We start from the raw sequence: 24,317 nt of genomic DNA on the forward strand, positions 1-24,317 counted from the left end.
ATCCCAGAATTCTGGGACCAAGTCCCTCATCAGGCTCCCTGCTCAGTGGGGAGCCTGCTTCTCCCTCTCCCTCTGCCGTTCTCCCCGCTTACGCTCTCTTGCTTGGTCTCTCTCCCTCTCCCTCAAATAAATAAAATCTTAAAAACAAAACAAGTTTTTTTTTAAAAAATCAATAGTTTTCTTATACATAAGCAATGACCAGTTAGAAACAGTAAAAGAAATGGTTCTATTTATACTATGTTAAAAATTAAAATATAATAATAATAATAAGGGAAAATGTACAAGGTTAACAGAAAAAAAACTTAAAAATTCTCTTTAGGAACATAAGAGAAAGGAAGAGATCACCTTAACTCAGTATTATAAAGAAATCAAATTTCCCTCCCTGAAGTAATCTACAAATTCAATGCCTTCCAATCACAAATTCCATAGCATGCCTGGGAAACTGAACAAAATGGATAAACATGCAAGAATAGCAAAAGACAAAACAAAAACCAGCAACAAAACAAAAAACCTAGTAGAACTAACAACACTCCTACTGTGAAAAATATTTACATATATAAAACAAGGGTTACCAAAAAAATATGGTATTCATGTTAAGAGCTGATAAAACAGAAACCAAATACCCCAGTGGGAACTTAGATTATGAAAAGGATGGCATTTAAACTATTAAGAAAAATATGAGATGGTTTAATAAATTAGGTTGATTGGGACAACGGCCTATCAAAAAAAATTTTTTAACTAGACAATTACACATTGCTTACAGCAAAATAAATTCCAAATGGGCTAGACTATAAAATTATTAGATGTCTGCAATTATATTACAAAGGACTAATCTTAATATGGAGCAGTGCTCAGATATAAGAAAAAGCGAAGAGAAAATAGATAAAGCACATGAACTCTTCACAGAGAAATGAAAAAAAAAAAAACTCTTAAGCGTATGAAAAGCTGCTCAACCCCAATCAAAGTAAGAGATATGCAAATCAAACCACTCTAAGATACTATTTCTTACCTATGAAAATAGCAAAACTATGTGAGGCTGTGGCACATGTGAGCACAAACATAATCTCATGTATTGCTTCCAAGCATGCTGAGTAATACAACCCCTCTGAAGGGCAACTTGGCAATATCTTTCAAAATTACAGAAGCATTTATCCTCTGAACAAGCAATCTCATTTCTAGGAATTTATCTTAATACTATACCTGGACACAGCTAAGATGACATTTATACAAATTATTTACCCCAGTATGGTTTGTGTTAACAGAAGTTGGCAAACAAATTAAATGTCTATATATATTATATGCATATAATACATAAGATAGATAATATATACTAATGTATAAATATATTATATATACATTATATAAGATATATAAATATATGTATATATATAAATAATATATACACACAATGGAATTCTTTGCAACTATTTAAAAAAAAACTGAACCCAACAAACAAAAATTCAGGACCAGACAGCTTCACTGATGAATTCTACCATTTAAAGAATAACAATCCTTCTCAAACTCTTCCAAAAAAGAGAAAAGGAACAGTTTCAAACTCATTTTATGAGGTCAGCATTACCCTGATGCCAAAACCAGACAAGGACACCACAAGAAAATTACAGGCCTATATCTCAGATGAACATAGATGCAAAAATCCTCAAGAAAATATTAACAAACCAAACTCAATAATACATTAAAAGAATCCTACACAACACGATCAAGTGAGATTTATTCCAGAGGTGCAAGAATGGTTTTTCACAGGGGCACCTGGGTGGCTCAGTTGTTAAGTGTCTGCCTTCGGCTCAGGTCATGATCCCAGGGTCCTGGGATGGAGCCCCGAATTGGGCTTTCTGCTCTGTGGGAAGCCTGCTTCTCCCTCTCCCACTCCCCCTGCTTGTGTTCCCTCTCTCGCTGTCTCTGTCAAATAAATAAATAAAATCCTAAAAAAAAAAAAAAAAAAAAAGAATGGTTTCACATCTGCAAATCAGGGGTGCCTGGGTGGTTCAGACAGTTAAGCATCTGCCTTCAGCTCAGGTCATGATCCCAGAGTCCTGGGAGAGAGACCACCCCACCCCGCCCCCCCTCCCTGAGGTCAGACTCTCTGCTCAGCAGAGAGCCTGCTTCTCCTTCTCCCTCTGCTTGCCGCTCCCCGCCCCCCGACTTGTGCTCTCTCTGCCAAATGAATAAATAAAATCTGAAGAAAAAACAAATTTGCAAATCAATGTGATAGACCACATTAACAGAATGAAGGATAAATCATATGATCAGCTCAATAGATGCAGAAAAAGCATCTGACAAAAGTCAACATCCATTTATAAAATTCTCAACAAAGTGGGTATAGAAGGAACATACCTCAACATAAAGGCCTTATATAACAAGCCCACAGTTAATATTAGACTTAACAGTGAAAAGCTGAAAGCTTCTCTTCTAATAGATCAGGAAAAAGGCAGGATGCCCACTCTTACTACTTTTATTCAACATAGTATTAGGAGTCCTAGCCAGAGCAATTAGGTAAGAAAAAGAAATAAAAGGCATCCGAATTGGAAAGGAAGGAATAAAACTCACTATTTGCAGATGACATATTATATTTAGAAAAACTCAAAGACTGTTTAAACCAAAATACCAAGAAAACCTATTAGAATAAATAAATGAATTCAAAAAGGTGAGGATTTAAAATCAATATACCAAAATGTGTTGTTTCTTTTTTTTAAAGATTTATTTTTTGAGGAGGGTAAGGGAGCACACACAGAGGAGCAGAGGAAGAGAATCTTCAAGCAGACTCCCCGCTAAGCACTGAGCCCAACAGGGGGCTTGACCCCATGACCTGTGTGAGATTATGACCTGAGCTGAAACCAAGAGTCAGCCTCTCAACCGAGGCAACCCTGTTATGTTTTTATACACTAATAACAAGCTATCAGAGAAATTAAGAAAACAATCCCATTTACAACTGATCAAAAAATAAAATACCTATGAATAAATTAACCAAGGAGGTAAAAGACCTGTGCACTGAAAACTGTTAGACACTGATGAAAGACACTGAAAGCGAACCACAAATAAATGAATATTCTATGCTCATGGACTGAAACAATTAATATTGCTAAAATGTCCAGGGATGCCTGGGTGGTGCAGTCAGTTAAGCATCTCACTCTTGGTTTCAGCTCAGGTTGTGATCTCAGGGTCATGAGATCGAGCCCCAAGTTGGGAGACTCTCTCTCCCTCTCCCTTTGCCCCTCAGCCCTAATAAATCTTTTTAAAAATTGCTAAAATATCCATACTACCCAAAGCAATTAGACTCAATGCAATCCCTAACAAAATTCCAATGTCATTTTCCAAAGAAATAGAAGAAACAGTCCTAAAATTTGTATGGAACCACAAAAGACTCAAAGGAGCCAAAGCAATATTGAAAAAGAACAAAGTTGGAGGCATCACACTCCCTGATTTCAAGCTACATTACAAAGCTGCCATAATTAAAACAGTATGGTATTGACACAAAAACAGACACACAGATCAGTAGAACAAAGAGCCCAGAAATACACCCACACATATATGGTCAATTAATTTACAATAAAGGATCCAAAATATACAATGGGGAAAGGACAGTTTCTTCAATAAATGGTTTTGGGAAAACTGGACAATCATGTGCAAAAGAATGAAACTGGACCACTATCTTACACCATACATCAAAATGGATTAAAGACTTAGAAACCTAAGACTTGAAACCATAAAACCCCTAGAAGAAAACATAGGAAGTAAGCTCCTTGACATTAGTCCTGGCAAGGTTTTTTTGGGGGTTGACACCTTAAGCAAAAGCAACAAAAGCAAAAATAAACAAGTGGCACTACATCAAACTAAAATGCTCTGCACAGCAAAGGAAACCATCAACAAAATGAAAAGGCAAAAAAGAAGAAAAGGCAACCTGCTGAATGGGACAAAATACTTGCAAATCCTATATATGATAAAGGGCTAATATCCAAAATTATAGAGAACTCCTATAACTCAACAGGAAAACATCAAACAGATTAAAACATGGGTGGAGGATCTGAATAGACTTTTTCCAAAGACATAAAGATGGCCAACAGTACATGAAAAGGTGCTCAACATTACTACCAGGGAAATGCAAATCAAATCCACAATGAGATATCTCACACTTGTTTGAATGGCTATCATCAAAAAGGCAGGAAATAACAAGTGTTGGCAAGGATGTGGAGAAAAGGGAACTTTTGTGTACCACTGATGGGAATGTAAATTGGTACTATGGAAAAGAGTACTGAAGTTCCTCAAAAAGTTAAAAGTAGAACTAACATATAATGCAGCAATTCTACTTCTGGGTATTTAGCCAAAGGAAACAAAACTCTATCCTGAAAAAATATATGCACCCCTTCATTCACTGCAGCATTATTTACAAAAGCCAAGACACAGAAACAACCTAAGTGTTCATCAATGGATAAATGGATAAAGAAATTGTGGTATATACACACGACTGAATGTTATCTAACCATAAAAGACAAGGAAAGATTGCTATATGCCACAACATGGATTGACCTTGAGGGCACTATGTTAAGTGAATTAAGTCAGACAGAGGGGTAAAAAATAAACATGATCTCCCGTATACATGGAATCTAAAAACAAAACTAAAACAACTGAGCTCATCGATACAGAGAACAGACTGGTAGTGATTACCGGAGGTGGGGGGTGGGGTGACAGACAAAATGGGTGAAGGAGGTCAAAGGTAAAAACTTCCAGTTCTAAAATAAGTCATGGGGATATAATGTACAGTTAATAATACTGTATCGCAAGGTGGTATAGCAAGGGGGCGCCTGGGTGGCTCAGCTGGTTAAGCGACTGCCTTCGGCTCCCCTCATGATCCTGGAGTCCCGGGATCAAATCCCACATCGGGCTCCCTGCTCAGCGGGGAGTCTGCTTCTCCCTCTGACTCTCTTCCCTCTCATGCTGTCTCTTTCTCTCTCAAATAAATAAATAAATAAATAAATAAAATCTTTAAAAAAGAAAATATTGTATCACAGGGGCACCTGGGTGGCTTAGTCGTTAAGCGTCTGCCTTAGGCTCAGGTCATGATCCCAGGGTCCTGGGATCAACCCCAGCTTTGGGTTCCCTGTTCGGCAGGAAGCCTGCTTCTCCCTCTCCCACTCCCCCTGCTTGTGTTCCCTCTCTCGCTGTGTCTCTCTCTGTCAAATAAATAGAACCTTAAAAAATATATATATTGCATTGCATATCTGGAAGTTGCTAAGAGAATAAATCTTAAAAGATCTCCTCACAAAAAAATTGTAACGATGCATGGTGACAGATGTTAACTTATTGTGATCATTTCACAATATATACAAATATCGAATTATGTTGTATACCAGAAACTAACATAATGCTATACATCAAGTGTATCTCAAAAAAAGAAAAAAAAGAAAAAAAAAACAAACACTGAAGAAACCCTTTTGGTACTGATGCATATATGTTTAAGATATATTAAGTGTGGGGGGAACAATATACAGAATACTGTAGGTGGGGGAATTTGAATCTGTAGGTTGTGGTGAGATTCACAGTGGTTTCTTATGGGAGATAGTACAAGTGGAGAACTGGGAAGATGGTGGGCAGGTATAAAAGGGCAAATTTTGGGCGCCTGGGTGGCTCAGTTGGTTGGGCGACTGCCTTCGGCTCAGGTCATGATCCTGGAGTCCCGGGATCGAGTCCCACATCGGGCTCCCTGCTCAGCAGGGAGTCTGCTTCTCCCTCTGACCCTCCTCCCTCTGACCCTCCTCCCTCTCATGCTCTCTCTCATTCTCTCTCTCACAAATAAATAATAAATAAATAAAAGGGCAAATTTTTACCACCTTTAGAGTAATATGTGTGTTTTAATCTAACTATGCAAATTTATTCCCAAATTTAAAAAATTAGATGAAAACATGGATTTTTTTAATAAACTTTTAATAGGGAAGGGCTTCAAAAGCATGAAGAAAACTAGTAAATGTGGCTACTAAAAATGTTAAATTTGTATGTTCAAAAAACCCAATCATAAAGTTAAAAGACAAAGTAGGGAGAAAATTTAATATATGACAAAGAGCTGATTTTTATACATAAAAGGGCTCTCAAAAATCACTGAGCACAACAGGGGCGCCTGGGTGGCTCAGTCCTTAAGTGTCTGCCTTTGGCTCAGGCCATGATCCCAGGGTCCTGGGATGGAGCCCCGCATTGGGCTCCCTGCTCAGCGGGAAGCCTGCTTCTCCCTCTCTTGCTGTGTCTCTCTGTGAAATAAATAAAATCTTTAAAAAAAAAAAAATCACTTAGCATAACATGACTTTCAAAAGATAAAGGATACAGAAAGCAACTTAAAAAATATGTCTACTAAGCATATGAAGATACTTGAACTTATTGAAGAAACAAATTAAAACAAGATGCCATTTTACACTATCACACTGCAAAAAATTTGTAATAACCAGTGTTGGTGAGAACAAAAGGAAACAGGTCCTTTCACATCGATGAAAATATAAATTGGTATAGGTTTTTTTGAGGTGTAATTTGGCAACATCTAGGTGAATTTAAATATGCATACTCTTTGACCTAGCAATTTCTTTTCTAGAATCTTATGCTGTATACTCCCATAAGGAAGATCTTCTATACACAAATGCACACCACAGCATTGCTGATTCTTACTTTGGTCTTTTGCTTTGGACTATACCTTTATTATGGACTGTATATACTCATACAGTTTCCACAGACAGTACTGTTTTCATGGTAATACCTAAAACTGATTTTTTTAACTGGAAAGTGAAATGCTCAAGAAATATTAAAAAGCACCATGTAAGCACCACTATTATCAGTACTATACAAGTACTGATACTGATAATTCAGGCTACAGCCTGAATTAAAGTTATTCAGTAATTTATTCACTGATGAAAAATGCAGAGACCTAAACCGACAACATAACTGAATTAAAGTTATTCAGTAATTTATTCACTGATGAAAAATGCAGAGACCTAAACCAACAACCTAACCAGGAAACAATAAGGTATTTTCAGACATTCACAAATAAGAGACCAAGACCTCCCAGGCTAGTAGCTATTAACTTGAGTTATCTATCAGAGTCACCAATGGGCTTTTTCTGTTGGTACATTTGGGGTTGTTGTTTTTATACATGTCCAGAATCTCCTCTCAGGTACAGATTTATTGGAATGAAGCAAAATAGAACCTCAGGCAAGTTAATTCCCAATTATTAGATGGTGGGTTTGGGATTCTTTTTTTAAGAAAGGTAACGACAGCTCTGTCCCATGTATCACCTGTGAAGAAGCCTGTGTCCCGGGCTATATGCCAGCAGTTCTCAAGTAGAGCATCATGACAGTCACTAGCAAGGAACATAAAAAGAATTTCCAATAGTCTGCCAAAGCTGCTCAATAACTTCCTTTAAAAATTAATGAAAGGCAGACTCAGGATTATCTCTACAACAGCCTCACTCTAGCCTGTGCTGATACACCTTTTGCTGCAAGAGAAGGAGAAGAGATGAACAGTGACTCAGAGTGAGCAGAGAAGTGTGGGGCATAGTTTGAAACCATCCCATGGAAAATTCTAATTCTCCTCAACCTATTAACAAGCAAAAAAAATATAAAGTTATAATTAGTTGAAAGCCACACGCCAATGCCTACAATAGTGGGAAAAGCTATGTGGTGCATTCTGTGATTTTACAATTACTTTGACTTTCCTTATTTTATGTACCAATACATTTTTACTAAGCCAAAATAGACACATAATGAAAGCTTGAGTAACAGTGACACTGCATATGAACAAAAATGATGCCAGTAAAATCTGTCAGTAAATATGTAAGATTACCAAATCAAAGGCAAAGCAACAATGAAAGGGAAATTTGCAATACAACACTAATCATGTTAAATATCATGTTAAAATATGTGAATTCTAAAAACTGTAACTCTGGACAATAAAGTTTAAGTTTACAGGAACTACAGAGAATAGAGAGGAAACAAATGACATTACAATTAGACAAATCCATAATGTAGGACATTCTATAAGATAATTAGCCTTGGGGCGCCTGGGTGGCTCAGCCGGTTAGGTATCTGCCTTCGGCTCAGGTCGTGATCCCGGGGATCCTGGGATCAAGCCCCTCATAGGGCTGGGCTCCCTGCTCAGCAGGGAGTCTGCTTCTCCCTCAGTCCTTCTCCTCACTCGTGCTCTCTCCCCCTCTCAAGAAAATAAAATCTTAAAAAAAAAAAGATTAGCCTTGACTAATTAAAGTCAGTTGGATGGGGGAGAAATGTTTTTTTTTTTTAAGATTTTATTTATTTATTCATGAGAAACAGAGGGAGAGGGAGAGAGAGAGAGAGACAGAGAGAGAGAGAGAAGCAAAGGGAGAAGCAGGCTCCCAAGGAGCAGGGAGCCCGATGCGGGACTCGATCCCAGGACCCCGGGACCATGACCCGAGCCGAAGGCAGACGCTCAACCACCTGAGCCACCCAGGTGCCCTAATCGGGGAGAAATGATTAAACACTAACTGCATCCCTGGTTTGGAAAAACTAGCTATAAATGACATTTTGGGGAATAACTGGGGAAGTCTGAATATAAACTAGATGTTAGGTATAAGAGAATTATTTTATCTTCAATATGATAAAAGTGTTATGAAGATGAAGCCTGAAGCATTTAGTGGTAAAGTCATGATGTATCAGATGTATACATGTAAAAGAATGTGTATACAGATATATGTACTGATATATGTATCAGTATATAGTTGAGGCAAATATGATTTTTTTAAGATTTTATTTGCGAGACAGCGCGCGCACATGCACTAGCAGGGTGGGAGTGGAGGGCGAGGGGTAAGGGACAAGTGGGCTCTGTGCTGACTGCTCAGCACAGAACCTGCGGCGGGGCTCAATCTCATGACCCTGAGATTTTTTTTTTTCTTAAAAGATTTTATTTATTTATTCATGAGAGACAGAGAGAGAGAGAGAGAGAGGTAGAGGGAGAAGCAGGCTCCCAAGGAGCAGGGAGCCTGATGCGGGACTCGATCCGAGGACTCCAGGATCATGACCTGAGCCGAAGGCAGACGCTTAACCATCTGAGCCACCCAGGCGCCCGACCCTGAGATTATTACCTGAGCCAAAATCAAGAGTCAGCCTCTTAACCAACTGAGCCACCCAGGTACCCCATAAATATGATTTTTTTAAAAGGTTCATAATTGCTGAATCTAAGCAGAGATATGGATGAATATGTGTTATTCTTCCAATTTTCTTGTTCATATAAAAATTCATATTAAGAAACTGAAAAAAAGAACTCTAAGCCTATTCTTCAATAGCACATACTGCATATTTTAATATTCCTGTGGCATAAACGACTGAAAAAAGGTAAGTTTTGATAATACAATTTTTTTAGATCAACTAAATTTATTTACCTTTAAAAAACCTTTAAATTGAGGATTTCCTTACTAAAATGACCCAAAAGCCCTCTTTACTCCCTTGCAAAGTTCACTTGGATTCTGTCTCAAGGGTCTGTGATGCTTGTGGAAATGATGTGCAATGCTTCATCTGTGGCGTATGTTGTGGCATAAATAAGACAGTGCAAATGATAATCGGTTCATCTGGGTTCTTTTTAACTTTGTTTTTATATCCTTTCCTTTAACCATTCCAGACACTTATTCAGAGACAGTATTATTATGGGTATAAATGATATTGTGTGAAGTTAAAAAAATAATTCACTGAGGAAGATTTAACGTTGGATATACTACAAAAAATACTTCATAGCAGAGCAAATCACTACACCTCAGAATATATTTTCTTTTAATAAACAATCTTTTCTCCAGAACAAAGATTCATTTCCCTGGTGGGAAGATTATGAGAAACACTGCTCCAACTCAAATAACAAACCTCATAAAGGTCCCCCCACCTCAAAGTCTACCACAGTGCCCAGCATACAGTAAATGTTTTGAATGTAGAATTATCCTTTGCATACAGCCTTCTAGGAAATATGTGCATCCTCCTTCCAATTCCTGAACACTGTATGACACATAAGGAATTAGTCATATTCTACCCCTGTAATATGGTTGTATATTTGTCTCATGGCCTCTAATTTATAAATTGGGAAGAACAGCATTATACAGGAAGCTAAGACACTGCTGTCCATTTTACGTGAATGTCTAAAGTCATTTTCATCTTTAAGATTATTTCATTTCATACAATTTCTCATATGTGAAATATTTCAATTTTAAAACAGCGTAACATAGGTTAATGGGCAATGCATGATTCAAAAATCATTCAGAATACACTCCTTGTGGGGCACCTGGGTGGCTCAGTCATTGAGCATCTGCCTTCCGCTCAGGTCATGATTCCAGGTCCTGGGATGGAGCCCTGAATCGGGCTCCCTGCTCTGCAGGAAGCCTGCTTCTCCCTCTCTCACTCCCCCTGCTTGTGTTCCCTCTCTTGCTGTGTCTCTATCAAATAAGTAAGTAAAATCTTAAAAGAAAAAAATACACTCATGTCCATCTCAAATGTATTGATCCCAGACATAAAACCTTTCATTAATTTTTCTTATAATATACAATTTAATAAGTAGTTGTAAATTGTAAAATTCCTTAAAAAAACAGAATCCCAACATGGTAAAGGAAAGCAGCAAGAAAACCATATTAGAGGATACTAAATGCAATTAAGTATCCCGGATTGTATCCTAAAACAGAAAGGGGATATTAGTGGGCAAACTAGTGAAATCCACATAGCCTACAGTTTAACAGTTCTGTACCAATGTTAATTTCTTCATTTTAATAAACGCACCATGGTTATGTAAGATTTTAACATTAGATAAAGCTGGGCAAAGGGTATACAAAAACTATACTATTTTGGTGACTTTTCTGTAAATCTAAAATTATTTCAAAATATAAAGTTTTAAAGATAACTTTAGTGGTTAAATCTGTTTAGTTTACGTCTAGACAACACTCAGGCAGTAAGGAAGGGTAGGAAAAGGAAAACACCCAGATACATAATTCAAGCTTCTCAAATCTGTGACTAATCTTCCTGCCTATTCTCAGCACAGTTGGCACTCGGGGTTCTATTTGGTCTGTACAAAGCTCTACAGAATAGAACTTTTTTTTCCCCTAAAAACCTCAAAAGGAAATGGCTTGCCTTTCCCTAGGTTTTTTCTTTCTTATCATAACACAAAGCAACACAGAGACTAGCACCAGCAGTGCAAGTTTAAAAAGATACAACCCCTCTGGTTCTAATGATAAGAGAAGAGAAAGAAATTCTGAACTATTTCACAATTCTACCAAAGAAAGCATTTAACCAACTTTTTCAGGAAATAAGCAATCAGAATCAGTAGCTACTAATTTTACTGTGATTTGGTAAAATGCACCTATATATATTAAAGAAGACGCCAGTAGGAAAACATATGTTGCAATATGCCCTTTTCCATACCATTAGTCAATGCTATTTTTGTGTTACTATTCCTGGGAATCTTGGGTGTCTCAGCCCACCTACAAAAGAACTCTCCGCCCTCCCCAGCTATGCAGACACAGGAAAACCATCTGATTTACCTCAAATTATACATAACAGAAACAATCAACCTCTTCTCAAAGAAACATTTTGCTTATTTATCAGTTGCCTGCTATGAAAATTATCCGACTACAGAATATAAAAAAAAAATCAAAGATTAAGTTATGTGATATACGTTAGTGCCATAAAATCCTTAATTTGTACTAAGTTTGAATTAAAAAGTACTTCTAGGGAAACTTTTGTCAAAAACAGAATATTACTGAAATGGTTTTATTTAACATTCATTGAATAATAAATTTACAACAATAACACCCTGTTTGGGAAAGTGTTGAGTGGAGGTGGGAAGTACTCTCAACAATGCTGATGAAAATTTAAATTAGGACAGCCTTCTCAGAGGGCAAGTTGGTTTTTGTTGTGGTTGTTTTGTTTTTACCATTTTCTTTTCAAAATACTCTCTTCCGATGGCTTCTGTAACAGGTTCCTTTCTTCATTTTCTTCTTGCCTTTCTTATCTCCTTTGCTGATTTTTAACTGCTGATTTTTAGGCCTTGGAGTTCTGTCTGACCCATAATCTTTTTAATGAATTATCCCCAGATCTTATCTACTTGTGGCTTGGAATTATCCCCTGTGGGTGACAACTATACAGAGGTGATAATTTGTGAGTAAAGTTCACCCCAAATTTCTCTCCTGAACATTCCTCTTCAACAATCTGAACTCACGTTCTTCAAAGGTATCCTCAAAATTGCCAAGCAACCCTACCATTCCTTGCTGGTCAGTTCACTTTCCCAATCTCCAAAAATTAGGATAGCATTTCACCTTCTGGAAATCCTCCTCAAAACTTGAATATCCTCCTCACCTCCCCCCTCACTCTCAACAGAAAACACTCTGTACTTCAAAGAGGCTATCAAAATAAAAAAAGACCTCCCTCAACTTTCACCAAACACTGTTCATCCCTTCTTCCACCAGCATTCCTCCTTCCTGAGGATGATCCCTTACTACCTGCGCTCTCTGGACCACAAACCTCTCTCGCCTTCTCAGGAACCTTGCATTATTATCCATCATTATCTCATTCATGTTCTCTCTCAATATAAAGACAGACTCACTCATTGTAAACTGAATGATTATCAAACACAAATATGCATATCCCTTAATCCATCAAGTCTATTTCTAGGAATTTATACAAAAGACTAACACAAAGATTTAACTGCGAGAATATTCACCCTAGTATTTTCCAAATAGCTAAAAATTACAACCTATATAATAATAACACATCTATACTATGACCTACTACAGAGCTATTAAAACTGTTACTTTTTCCCCCCACATGGAAACACTCACAATTTATAGTTAAGCAAAAACAGAAGGCTTCAAAATAGTACAAATTTTATAAGCCCGTTTTTGTAAGAAAGAAGTATTAATACATATTTATAAGCTCCAAATACACTCTGGTTACCAAAATGTTCAACAGACAGGGTAAACGGGATCACAAGTGGTTTATATTTTCTTTTTACTTACCTATAATTTCGGATTTAGCAAAAAAAAACCCACAAATATATATGTATGTAATACAGTAATACATACACACACATATAATTGAACAAAGATTTTATTACACTGACAGAAAAAATCTAAATACTGAGCAAAGAGAAGTACAGCATTAAGGAGTACAAAAATTGAAAATGAGAGGATAAAGTATGAAATTATCATTAATTTATTTTAAAACATGTTATTTGGGGAGAGAAAATGTTTTTGATATTTAATAAAGTTTTCCAATTTCTTCTGAATCCTGATAAAACCTACCCTCATGTTGGGGTGACACCTTTTACATAAAGCCAAAAAGTGAAATAAGGTCCTCTCTACAGGAGACTAAAGATGAACAAACTATAATATATTCATACAAAAGAACACTGCTCACCAGTAAAGAGGAACAAGTTACTGAAATATACAACATGGATAAATCTCAAAAACATTATGCTGAATGAAAAAGGCTTAACACAAAGGTAATGCTACATGACTCCATTTAAATGAAGTTCTAGAACAGGATAATCTAATCTACGATGGGGGAAAAAAAAATTCAGAGTCAGGGTGAGAGAGTTGACTGGGACGGGCAAGCAGGAAGTTTCTGGGGTGACATTAATGGTCAACAACATGATGGGGCTGCACTACACAGGTGCATGTATTTATCAAAATTCAAAACTCATCCAATGGTTTGCTAGGATTTGTGACTATTAGAACTCTGATGATATGCACGCTGAAATGTTTAGGGTAGGGCGCCTGGGTGGCTCAGTTGGTTAAGCGACTGCCTTCGGCTCAGGTCATGATCCTGGAGTCCCGGGATCGAGTCCCGCATCGGGCTCCCTGCTCAGTGGGGAGTCTGCTTCTCCCTCTGACCCTCTTCCCTCTCGTGCTCTCTATCTCTCATTCTCTCTCTCTCTCTCTCAAATAAATAAATAAAATCTTAAAAAAAAAAAAAAAAAAGAAATGTTTAGGGTAATCTGTATTGATGACTGCAACTTACTTCACAAGCATCCCCCTTTAAAAAAAGGGTCTTAAGGGGCACCTGGGTGGTTAAGCGTCTGCCTTCAGCTCAAGTCATGATTCCAGGGTGCTGGGATCAAGCCCCACATCGGGCTCCCTGCTCAGCGGGAAGCCTGCTTCTCCCTCTCCCTGCTTGTGTTCCCATCACACTATCACTCTCTGTCAAATAAATAAATTAAAATCTTAAAAAAAAAAAGGGTCTTAATAGATTGAGGGGTACACAGATACACGACATGTAATTTAAAAAATTATAGAAGCCAGGTGGTGGGTATAATTCTCCCAACTTTTCTCTATGTCTGAAAATTCTCATAATAAAATGTTGGAAAAATTTAACTTTCAGTAAAGCTAGCTAGCAAAGGCCAACTACGCGGTTAAATATATGTATTTGAAGGCAGGAAAAGGAATAGAAACCTTCCTAGTTTTTCAATTACCAAATGATTTAACAACTGGGAGTAATTTCTCAAATGGTAGAAAATATTCTATCTTTAACAAAAGACACTAAAAGATTTTAGCAATCAATAGCTATTTTTGTAAATTCACAAGCATTTCTAGAAGTTGACAAATATGGCTGCTTTCTTGGGAACTTCATTTGTAAACCATCTTAATGTATCCTTAATTTATTATAGGCGACTTGAGACAAGAGCTATATCTATGTTATAGCCAATTATGGAAACAATTACATATACCTTGATACTTACTATTGAAAATACTGGTATGAAAAGGCACAGGATATAGGTCAAAACAGACCACCAACTATTCATCAAACTTTCCCTAATGGACACAGAAGAGGGGCACCTGGGTGGCTCAGTTGGTTAGACTGCCTTCAGCTCAGGTCATGATCCTGGAGTTCCAGGATGGAGTCCCGCATCGCATTGGACTCCATGTCAGCAGGGAGTCTGCTTCTCCCTCTGACCCTCCCCCCCCCTCATGTGCTCTCTCATTCTCTCTCTCAAATAAATAAAATCTTAAAAAAAAAAGGACACAGAAGATACTAATAAGATACTAATAATCACGTTTAATTGCTAACTTATAATACAATAACTTCCCTAATTAAAAACTTTTTAGGAAACAGTTTTAGTCCTATAGTCATAACAAAATACTGTTTACATCTTTAAAATATTTTTAAATCTGTGCAAAAGAAAATGACATGAGGGCCTCAGAGAAATCCTTACTAATAAAGGGTTTTTATCATTCTGTAGATGATAAACATCAGCTACAGAAAATACAATAAAATAACCTGGAAGAAAAAATTGAAACCTTCATAAATTTGATATGGACAATTTAGTTTCTGAATATAATCTCTCCATAGATTTATATAGTATATATTACTATATGTATGTGTGAATATATGTTTATGAAGTTGCATATACAAAAAAACTTATATATGCTACACTTTGAGTAATTTAAGGGCTTTTCCAGAGTTATTCTACATTTGATTTTTCAATAATTCTATATTTGATTTTTGTCATGCACACTGATACTGAACCTAACCCCCAGGTAAGATGTAACTCCACCATACAATACAGCCTACCAAAGTAATTCCCCACTCCTAAATTTTCTCCGTCAGTTATGTTGGTAAGTCTAAAGAAGGTTCACATATATTATGAAAAATTCTTTCAACAAGTATTTAGTCAAAGCTTGTATCAGCCAAGCATGACAACAGACACTGGATACACAATGCCAAATAAATCACATGATCCCAGCCCTCACAGAATGTACTAGGTATTGGTGGGGGAGAGGTATTAGAGACAGCAAATAAGTAAACAAAGATACGTGTTTATGTTTAGAACCATACAAGAAAATTACAGGGTGGAATGCTGGAAAAAAGAGAGAGAACCTGATTATGGCTATCAGGTCAGACCTCTCTGAGGTGATGGTATTTAAGCCCAGCCCTAACAACCAAGCAGCAGCCAGCTTTGCAAAGAGCAGAGGGAAGAATATCCTGTCAGGAGTCACAGCACGTGCAAAGGCCCTGAAGGAAGACAAGCTCAGTAGGTTGAAGTAACCAAAAGTCCAGTGGTGTAACTGTGGCACAAATTGCAGACAAAGGTAGAATTAGTTTAACTGAGGCCTTAGTAAGAATTTTGGATTTTATTCTAAGTGTAAAAGAAAATCACTGAAGGATATTAAAAAGGGAGACTGACATGAATAGATGGATGTCTTCTACTTTGCAGAGTTAAGAGCTGTAAAAGGCAAGAATAGAAGCTATGGTAGTAGTACAGATGAAAAAGAAACAGTGTGAACTAGGAAGTGGAAAGGAAGGTCTGAGATACTCGGATAGAACCAGTAAGATTTGCCTTTAAGGCAAGGGGGAGGAAGACAGTATGAGCAACTACATACATGATGGTGCCATTAACTAGAGTGACAAAGAGTAAAAAAAACAAGTTTGGTCGTCATGGTGTGGGGAAGGGTTAGCAGGGAATCAAGAACAAGTTAGACATGGTATCTCTGAGATGCCTGTGGGACAGCCAAGAGGATATGATGAGTAGGCAGCTGGATTTAGGTCAGAGGATGGGACTTAGGGGCATATTGATCAGGTTTTTTAAGCTGACCCGGATGTCTATAAAATACAAACAAATGGGCCACCCTCCAGATATTCTGCATCAGAATGACCACACGCACATGCACATTTGTAACACGTTCAAATTCAAGTGATTCTAACATTTATATAAATTGATTTTAATGTTACATAGTTCATCACCTAGGGGGGCGCCTGGGTGGCTCAGTCCTTAAGCGTCTGCCTTCGGCTCAGGTCATGATCCCAGGGGTCCTGGGATCGAGCCCTGCATCAGGTTCCCTGCTCAGCAGGGAGCCTGCTTCTCCCTCCCCCACTCCCCCCGCTTGTGTTCCTTCTCTCGCTGTCTGTCAAAATAAATAAAATCTTTAAAATATATATATATAGTTCATCATCTAGGGATATAATATTTGGAGAAGAAAACAATAATCAACAAGTTAACAGTTTGACTAATAAATCGAGAGTTATCTAATCTCCAGTCATACAGCATTATAGAGGAAATCGGTGTTCTAATTGGCCATTCTTCCAAATGACATTTACTAAAGGCCACTCTGAAGGTGAATAATTTTTTATTTCATAAATATTTGCTTATAAAATACACATGAAATATCTCACAAATGAGTAAATCAAGGTTCAGAAAGGCAGAGTCTTGCCCAAAGGCCTCACAATCAGTAAGAGCCAAAATTCACAAATCAAGACAACACCAATTCCAATCTGCTTTCCACAACACAAAAGTGCCACAAAGCTCACGACTACAAAGCTCACCATCTGTCACATGTCATGTGCAAAAATGATTAGTTGATCCTTTAACACAGATTTTTCTTAATAAACACAGCAGAGTACTATAAATGTATTTTCTCTTATGACTTTCTTAACACTCTTTTCTCTAGCTTACCTTATTATAACACAGCATATAATACATATTAACATACAAAATATGTGTTACTTGACGGTTTGTGTAACCAGTAAAGCTGAGGGTCAATGGTAGGCTGTTAGTAGCCAAGTTTTGGGTGGGGGGGAGTCAAAAGTTATACGTGGATTTTCAATTGAGTGGGGGTTGGTGCCCCTAACCCCCATGTTGTTCAAGGGTCAACCGTACAGCAAGAGAAAATGGGGTGTCTTAAGAGAAACAGAAGGGACAGTAAAAAGAAGGAAAAAATTACTTCTTCATTTTCACTAAATGATTTATAATTGCAGAAACTATAAATTCTACCTTTCAAAGTATCCACAAAAGCTACTAACAGCAAAAGTGTTTTACGCCTATACAAAAAGCCCTGAGTACTAATTTAATATATTCATAGACTTTGAGTCTTTAATTTAAAAAAAACAAACAGGGGGGGGCGCCTGGGTGGCTCAGTCATTGGGTGTCTGCCTTCGGCTCAGGTCATGATCCCGGGGTCCTGGAATGGAGCCCCAAATAGGGCTCCTTGCTCAGCAGGAAGCCTGCTTTTCCCTCTCCCTCTGCCGCACCCCCACCTTGGCCCCCCAGGGCTTGTGCTCTTTCATGCACATGCTCAAACTCTCTAAGTCTTTGAAAATAAAAAATAAAAATAAAACAAAAACTACATATGCAATGGCTACAAAAGCCCTTATAAATCCCAGCTCTTTATCTGCCTAAGGTCGCAAAACAAATCATCTGGGGCTGACCTCAGGTGTCCTCATCAGTAAAATGAGAACACAGCGTTTGGGATAAAGAACCTATTCGCTTCATAGTCACTATCCTTGATAGTTATTATTGGAAGAACATACAAATAATAATCTCTAACTGTCAGAGCTCTTATTTTTACATGGAATGTTGGATTTTGCTTCAAGTGTATATACTTCCAACTGTCTGCCTCAATACTGTAGAACTAGTAATGTTTCTGAAAACGTTGACAAATCAGGGCATGTGGGTGGCTCAGTCGGTTAAGCCTCTGCCTTCGGCTCAGGTCGTGATCCTGGTCCTGGGATCAAGCCCTATGTTCAGCTCCTTGCTCAGAAGTTGGCTTCTCCCTCTGTCCCTCCCCATCGCCTCGGGTGCACATCCTCTCTCTCTCTCTCTCTCTCAGATGTATAAATAAAATCTTTAAAAAATAAAATAAAATAGGGGCGCCTGGGTGGCTCAGTCGGTTAAGCGGCTGCCTTCGGCTCAGGCCATGATCCCAGAGTCCTGGGATCAAGCCCCTATGGGGCTCTCTGCTCAGCGGGAAGCCTGCTTCTCCCTCTCCCTCTCCCCCTCCCCCTCCCCCTGCTTGTGTCCCTCTCTCGCTGTCTCTTTCTGTCAAATAAATAAAATCTTTAAAAAATAAAATAAAATAAAATAAAATAAATGAAAATGTTGACAAATCGTCTTTGCTGACTGCCCCTAGACTAGAATCAATCCTGACTATAAACTCAGGGTCACTCTGTACTTACCTTTTCACAACAGTTCTAATGCTTGTAAATTGTTCCTTGCCCCCAAGCTAGATTTTAAGTTCCTTGAAGGCAGAAGCTGTGTCTTGTACATTTCTAATCATTCAATATCTGAGTGGTTACTATGTGTCTGGCACTGATTTAGGTCCTGACAACACAGCAGTGAGCAAAATAAAGTCTCTGCCCTCCTCAGAGCTAATACTCCAATGAAATAGGAGATACTAATATATATCAATCAGTGATAAGGGATATTAAAAAAAAAAGGAGGGACAGAGGGCTAGAAAATACTGTAGGAGCTATGTTACACAGAGTTATCAGGGAGAGCTTCACATATAACTGAAATCTGAGTAAGTGGAGCAAGTCACAGATATCTGGAGGGGAGGAGTCATGGGGGGTGGGGGGGGAGCAAGTGTGAAAGCCCCGAGGCAGGAATATTAGTTATTATGTGGGAAAAATTCTAAGAAGGCAAAGGGGTGGGGCATAATAGAGACACATGGGAGGGCAGGCTCTGAGAGCAGAAGAGTGCCATGATCTATGTTTCAAAGAATCACCAGACTTCCATAACAAGAATAGAGATGAAAGAATAAAAGCAGTGAACCTCATTAAAATCCTGCAATAATCCAGGGGAGCCATAATGATAGCTTGAACCAATTGAGTGATGATGATGATGATTAACTGGATTTTAGTTAGGTTTTGAAAAGAGAACCCACAAGATTTGATGAACTGGATGTGAAAAGGGAGAAACATGAATCAGGGAGATATTTTAAAAGATTAGGAAGAGTAGACTTGCCGTTAACTGAGACAAGAAAGTCAGTGAAGCAATTTTCCCAGAATCTAGCAAACTGCTCAGTACATAGTAGACAAATGTTTGTGAATTAAACTTAACTGAGTAAATTCCCAAAATGAAACAGTAAACTCAATGTATTGCTTTCTATTTGCTCTAATTTCCTTTAGTAATGTTTGCTAATTACACAAACACTTAGCCACTAACACAGTTCACGTGCTTACAAGGAAACATTACACAGCGGCACAGCAACTAATCCTTACATCTCAAGTACCAGTTTGTCTTAAATTTACAATTCTCCTGGATGTAAGAGAAATCTGCTATGAAAGCTCTGTGACAGCCTGAGGATTCTTACACCCGAAGTAATTAACCTGTTCCTTAAGGATGTCATATTCCTGGAAGGTAGAGCAGTGCAAACAGAACCCCCTAAGCCAGAATTAATTGAAAATTATAACACTTCGTGATACATTTTCAGAATGGGACAAGACTTAACAAGTCCCCTAAAAAAATAAGTCATCAGTCATCAACATTTTTTTTAATTTTTTTTTTTTACCTCCAGCAGTAAGTCCCTTCAAAACAAGTTTAATGAAAAACTAAACTCTGCTTGAGAATGTGAAATTTCGCACATCTTCCCCCAAGCTGGCACTCTTCCTGCCAATCAGTGAAAAGGAGCTTCACTTAGGAAAGAATTGGGTAGCCTCACTTTAGCACTTCTTTAGGCGTACTCCCAGACTTTCTAATCCCAGCACCCTTACTATATAGCTCCATGAAGAGCCACAAAGTTAACAGAAATATATGAAAAGGAATTCTCTTAAAATAAAAAGTTTTCCTTTCCTGCCTTCCGGTTACTTTAAAAACTTAATTGAACCTTAAAAAAAAACCCTGAAGTTTAAGTATCATCTCTCTTCCGTATTAGTTTCCCTAATGCCCCACCCTAACCTAATGTGTTAAAAAAAAAAAAAAGGGCGTACAACTTCCAGTGAAAATACGGCGTAAAAACCTAGATCCTTCGGAGAAGCTGATCGTACTGAATTCAGCAACAGGCAGTACTTCCTTTTTCCTATCAGTAAACGGCCTTGAACCAATCCAAACAAATCTAAAATGCCAGCCAGATTCCCCGTATCTCCCCCGCTCCCTCCCCCCAAAGCTGGCCTGGAAACACAGCAGCCACTGACCACAGAGCTGAACAGAAAAGAATCAGTGGTAAGCAAAAACAATGATCTTATAGAGACAGGAAGGTGAGTAGCCAGGTTTTCAACCACCACCTATTCTCGAGGAAGAGCCCGGCTGCCCCACAATCATGTTCCCAACAGAGCCGCACGCATTCCTCCCCCGCTCCGAGGCCCCCCGCACGCGGACCAGAGGCGAGGTGGAGAGAGGAGAGCGAACCGCCTCGGGTGAAGGGAGTGCCCAAGGGGGGCCGGGGCCCGGGCCCGGGGAGCGGAGCGCAAATAAGCACGCGTGCCAAGGATGAATGCGGCGTCCCTTAGGAGCAGAGTGCTCAGCGCCTGCCACAAAACGTGGAGGAGGGCAGGGAGCTCTAGTTGGGCTTTCCTCCTGGGTGGACAGGCTGGAGGGGCTACAGGTTCAGGACTCCCTAAGACCCGGCCCAGGAGATTACTATTTCCCAGTAAAAGGGTGGGGCACACGGGGGCGCCAGGTGGGGGCTGCTGCTGCTTCGTCCCTCCTGTCATCACCGCCATAAGGGACACCCTAAAGAGGAGAGAGTGGGGACTCGGTGGGGGAGGGGATCACTACAGTCAGTGGGGCAGTGGGCCCCGAGGGGGCGGCGGGCGCGCGCCGGGAAGAGGAGAGGGCGCGACCCCGGCCCGGAGCCCGGGAGGCGCGAGCACCCGCGGGACTCTGGAACGCCAGCGCTTCCCGGCCAGCGACAAGGGGAAGCGGGAAGGGGCCACCCTCCTCCCCGCCCCCACACTCACCATGTACAGGGTGAAGGGCAGGCCGAGCAGAAAGAGCCACAGGTAGAGGTGCAGAGCGTTCACGAAGGTGGCCTGGTGCGGGTCGTAGTACCAGCCCCCGCTGAGCGCGGCCCACACCCCCTGCCGGAGGATCTGCAGCGTCTGCGACCCCATCCCCACCCGGCGCCGCCGCCGCCGCCGCCGCCGTCGCCGCCGTCCCCGCCCCGGCCCCAGCTCGGCCTCGGTCGGTCGCTGGAGCCCGCAGCTGCCCCGTCTACCCCCCTCCGGAGCTCCGGGAGAGCGGGCCGGCGCTCCGGCGGTCGCTAGGGCTGCTGCAGGAGGAGGAGGAGGCAGCTAACGAGGAGGAGGAGACCGAGGAGGCGGCGAGCGGCGGGGCGGAGGAGAGCGGAGGAGAGGAGGAGACCAGCCTCCACAGCGCCGCCGCCATCTTGTCTCCTAACACCCGGAGCCGGAGCCAGGCCCCCGCGCCCGCGGCCCGCCAGAGCAGCCGCCGCCACCGCCGCGACCCCCGCCGGCCACCAGCCTTGGGCCTGGCGGAGAGGGAGGCCCGGCGCCCGGGAGGGACGGGGAGCAAGCCGCGCCCCCTCCAGCCCCTCCTCTCCGCCCCTCCTCTCCGCCCCTCCTCTCCGCCCCTCCTCTCCGCCCCTCCTCTCCGCCCCCCCCAGGCCAGCTCCCCGCGGGTGCACGCAGCGCCTCGGCTACCACGGGCGCCTCCTGCCGGCGCCGGGAAGAAGCGTGCGCGGGCGCGGACGCGGACGGGGCCCCGGGGGGCGGGGCTCTGGGACACCCCTTTCTGCGCCGGGTAAACCACCCTGCCAGGTGCATTGACCGGCCCCAACGCGAGCCTTCACTGTCCCAAACCCTGTCTTTAGAACCTTGTCAGCATCCTGGCTGACGTTTTATGATGCTTATGGAACACCTGGGAACAGTGAGGCTAATATCTGCGATGCTTATTAAAGGCCCGGGAGAATTCGATACAGCTGGTGACTAATGAAAAGTCACAAATGCGCCCAGTCTGAGCAAGAACTATATTGGCCCTTGGAGCGAGCTGGAGGCCCTCGGGTGAGAAAAATACCCACACCAGGATTGGAAGGATTTACTACTTCCAAAGACAGATAGATTAATAGAAATTTCAAGAGATGTAACAAGATGGGGTAGACAGATTTATCACTTTACACGGTGATTTTTTATTTTAACGTGCTGTAACGTAGCCATTTTTATAAATGGACCAATCTAAACAGCGTTGAAAGATTAACTGACTCCACCCCAAGTCACGATGGGATCTCCCATTTCTCTTTTTTACTGCCGTAAAGACGGAATCATTCCTGGCTCTTTGTAATGTTTATAAGGCATGTCTGATCTCATTGAATGAACTTTTTTTTTCTAAGTTTGAGTTTCTTATAGCAATAAAAGTATTCTATATTCCTGGATTAAAGCTGCTATAATTAATTAAAAAGCAAGAAATCCAGAGGAAACTGGTGCTGTTTTAAGAACAGGATTGAAAAACCATTGCAATACCTCCTGGTGCCATCCTACTCTATAGTCAAACATTTTCATGCCATTTCATTTGACCTGCCCAACACTCAGGTAGGGGCAACGTAGAGGCTATTCTTATTTCATGGATGTGGAAACGGAAGTGCAAAGAGAGTAAATGATTGCCCATGTTCTCCTAAGTAATAGTGGTCGAGAAGACCTCTGAAATCAGCGATCATTCTAACTGAACTAACTGGAATTAGACGTTTATTTCTCAGCACCCTCCACCTTATCCATTCAGACAAGAATTTGAACTGATCCACACTGCTCAGCAGCTTTTGGTTACCTGTGGCCAGTTTAAACATTATGACCAGTTCTCAAAGTGTAATCCCAGGAGCAATTGTGTCAACATCTTCGGAGAATGTTGTTAGAAATGCAAATTCTCAGGCACCACTCCAGAGAAACTCTGGGTGTGGGACCTAGCAATCTGTTTTAACAAGCCCTTCAAAAGATTCCAATGTACCTTAAAGGTTGAAACTACCATTGTAGAACACTATCCCCCAACCTTGATTAGTTCATTTCCTTATAACCACAAAGCCATCAAGTTCCAAGTACCTTCAAATTGTGAGACACGAATGAGCACTGGCCAAAATATACTTTAAAATATATGAGTATGTCTGAAAGCACGATCAAGTTTAAATAATACAATTTTACAACTAAAATAGTGGCCTTGAGGCTTGGTCTTAAACACAAGGTATTGTCAAGTGTTCATTTGTTTCTCCTAAAAGAGACAGGAAAGCTCTCTGAGCCGGTTTTGGAAGTGATCCCAATCTCTTCCAACACAAAGACGTAAACAAGGATAAAATTCCAATACCACATCAGTTTCCACACCAGCAAATATCTGCTTTAGTTTAATGTAAAAGGATTAACTGTAATAAGGGTGAGGTAGACTGGAAGAAGTGGAGACCAGACCTAGCTACATCATAGAATCGGAAGCAGACCCAGCTGGTGTGATGAGCAAGCAGCCAGAAGACAGTATCTGGAGGGTGTGGAATGGGCAGTCACCAGGAAGGCAGCTGGCAGGAGGCTGGTTCAACACAGAGAATGCAAGTGTTTTAAGTCAGTGGGCAGCTGGAACACAACCTTGGGAAGCCCAAGAGCAGACAAAAATTGGGAAATCGTGGC

General features: G+C 40.4%; 1 protein-coding gene across 5 annotated transcripts in view; it reads right to left on the reverse strand.

Annotated features, from left to right (window-relative positions):
- PCNX1 (pecanex 1) overlaps nucleotides 1-21,943 on the reverse strand; it is a 152,613-nt gene extending 130,670 nt beyond the window's left edge. For 2 of the 5 annotated variants that reach the window (XM_027572187.2, XM_027572186.2), the window contains exon 1: nucleotides 21,660-21,941. In XM_027572187.2, coding sequence (XP_027427988.1) covers nucleotides 21,660-21,812 — 153 coding nt within the window. In that variant the 5' untranslated portion in view covers nucleotides 21,813-21,941. Of the gene's footprint in view, nucleotides 1-21,659 lie in introns of all 5 variants that reach the window. The other 3 variants (XM_027572189.2, XM_027572188.2, XM_027572191.2) reach the window with 2 other exon arrangements.
- Between the last annotated feature and the right edge of the window lie 2,374 nt (nucleotides 21,944-24,317).

This window comes from Zalophus californianus, chromosome 6, assembly GCF_009762305.2.
Source record: "Zalophus californianus isolate mZalCal1 chromosome 6, mZalCal1.pri.v2, whole genome shotgun sequence".
NCBI lineage: Eukaryota > Metazoa > Chordata > Mammalia > Carnivora > Otariidae > Zalophus > Zalophus californianus.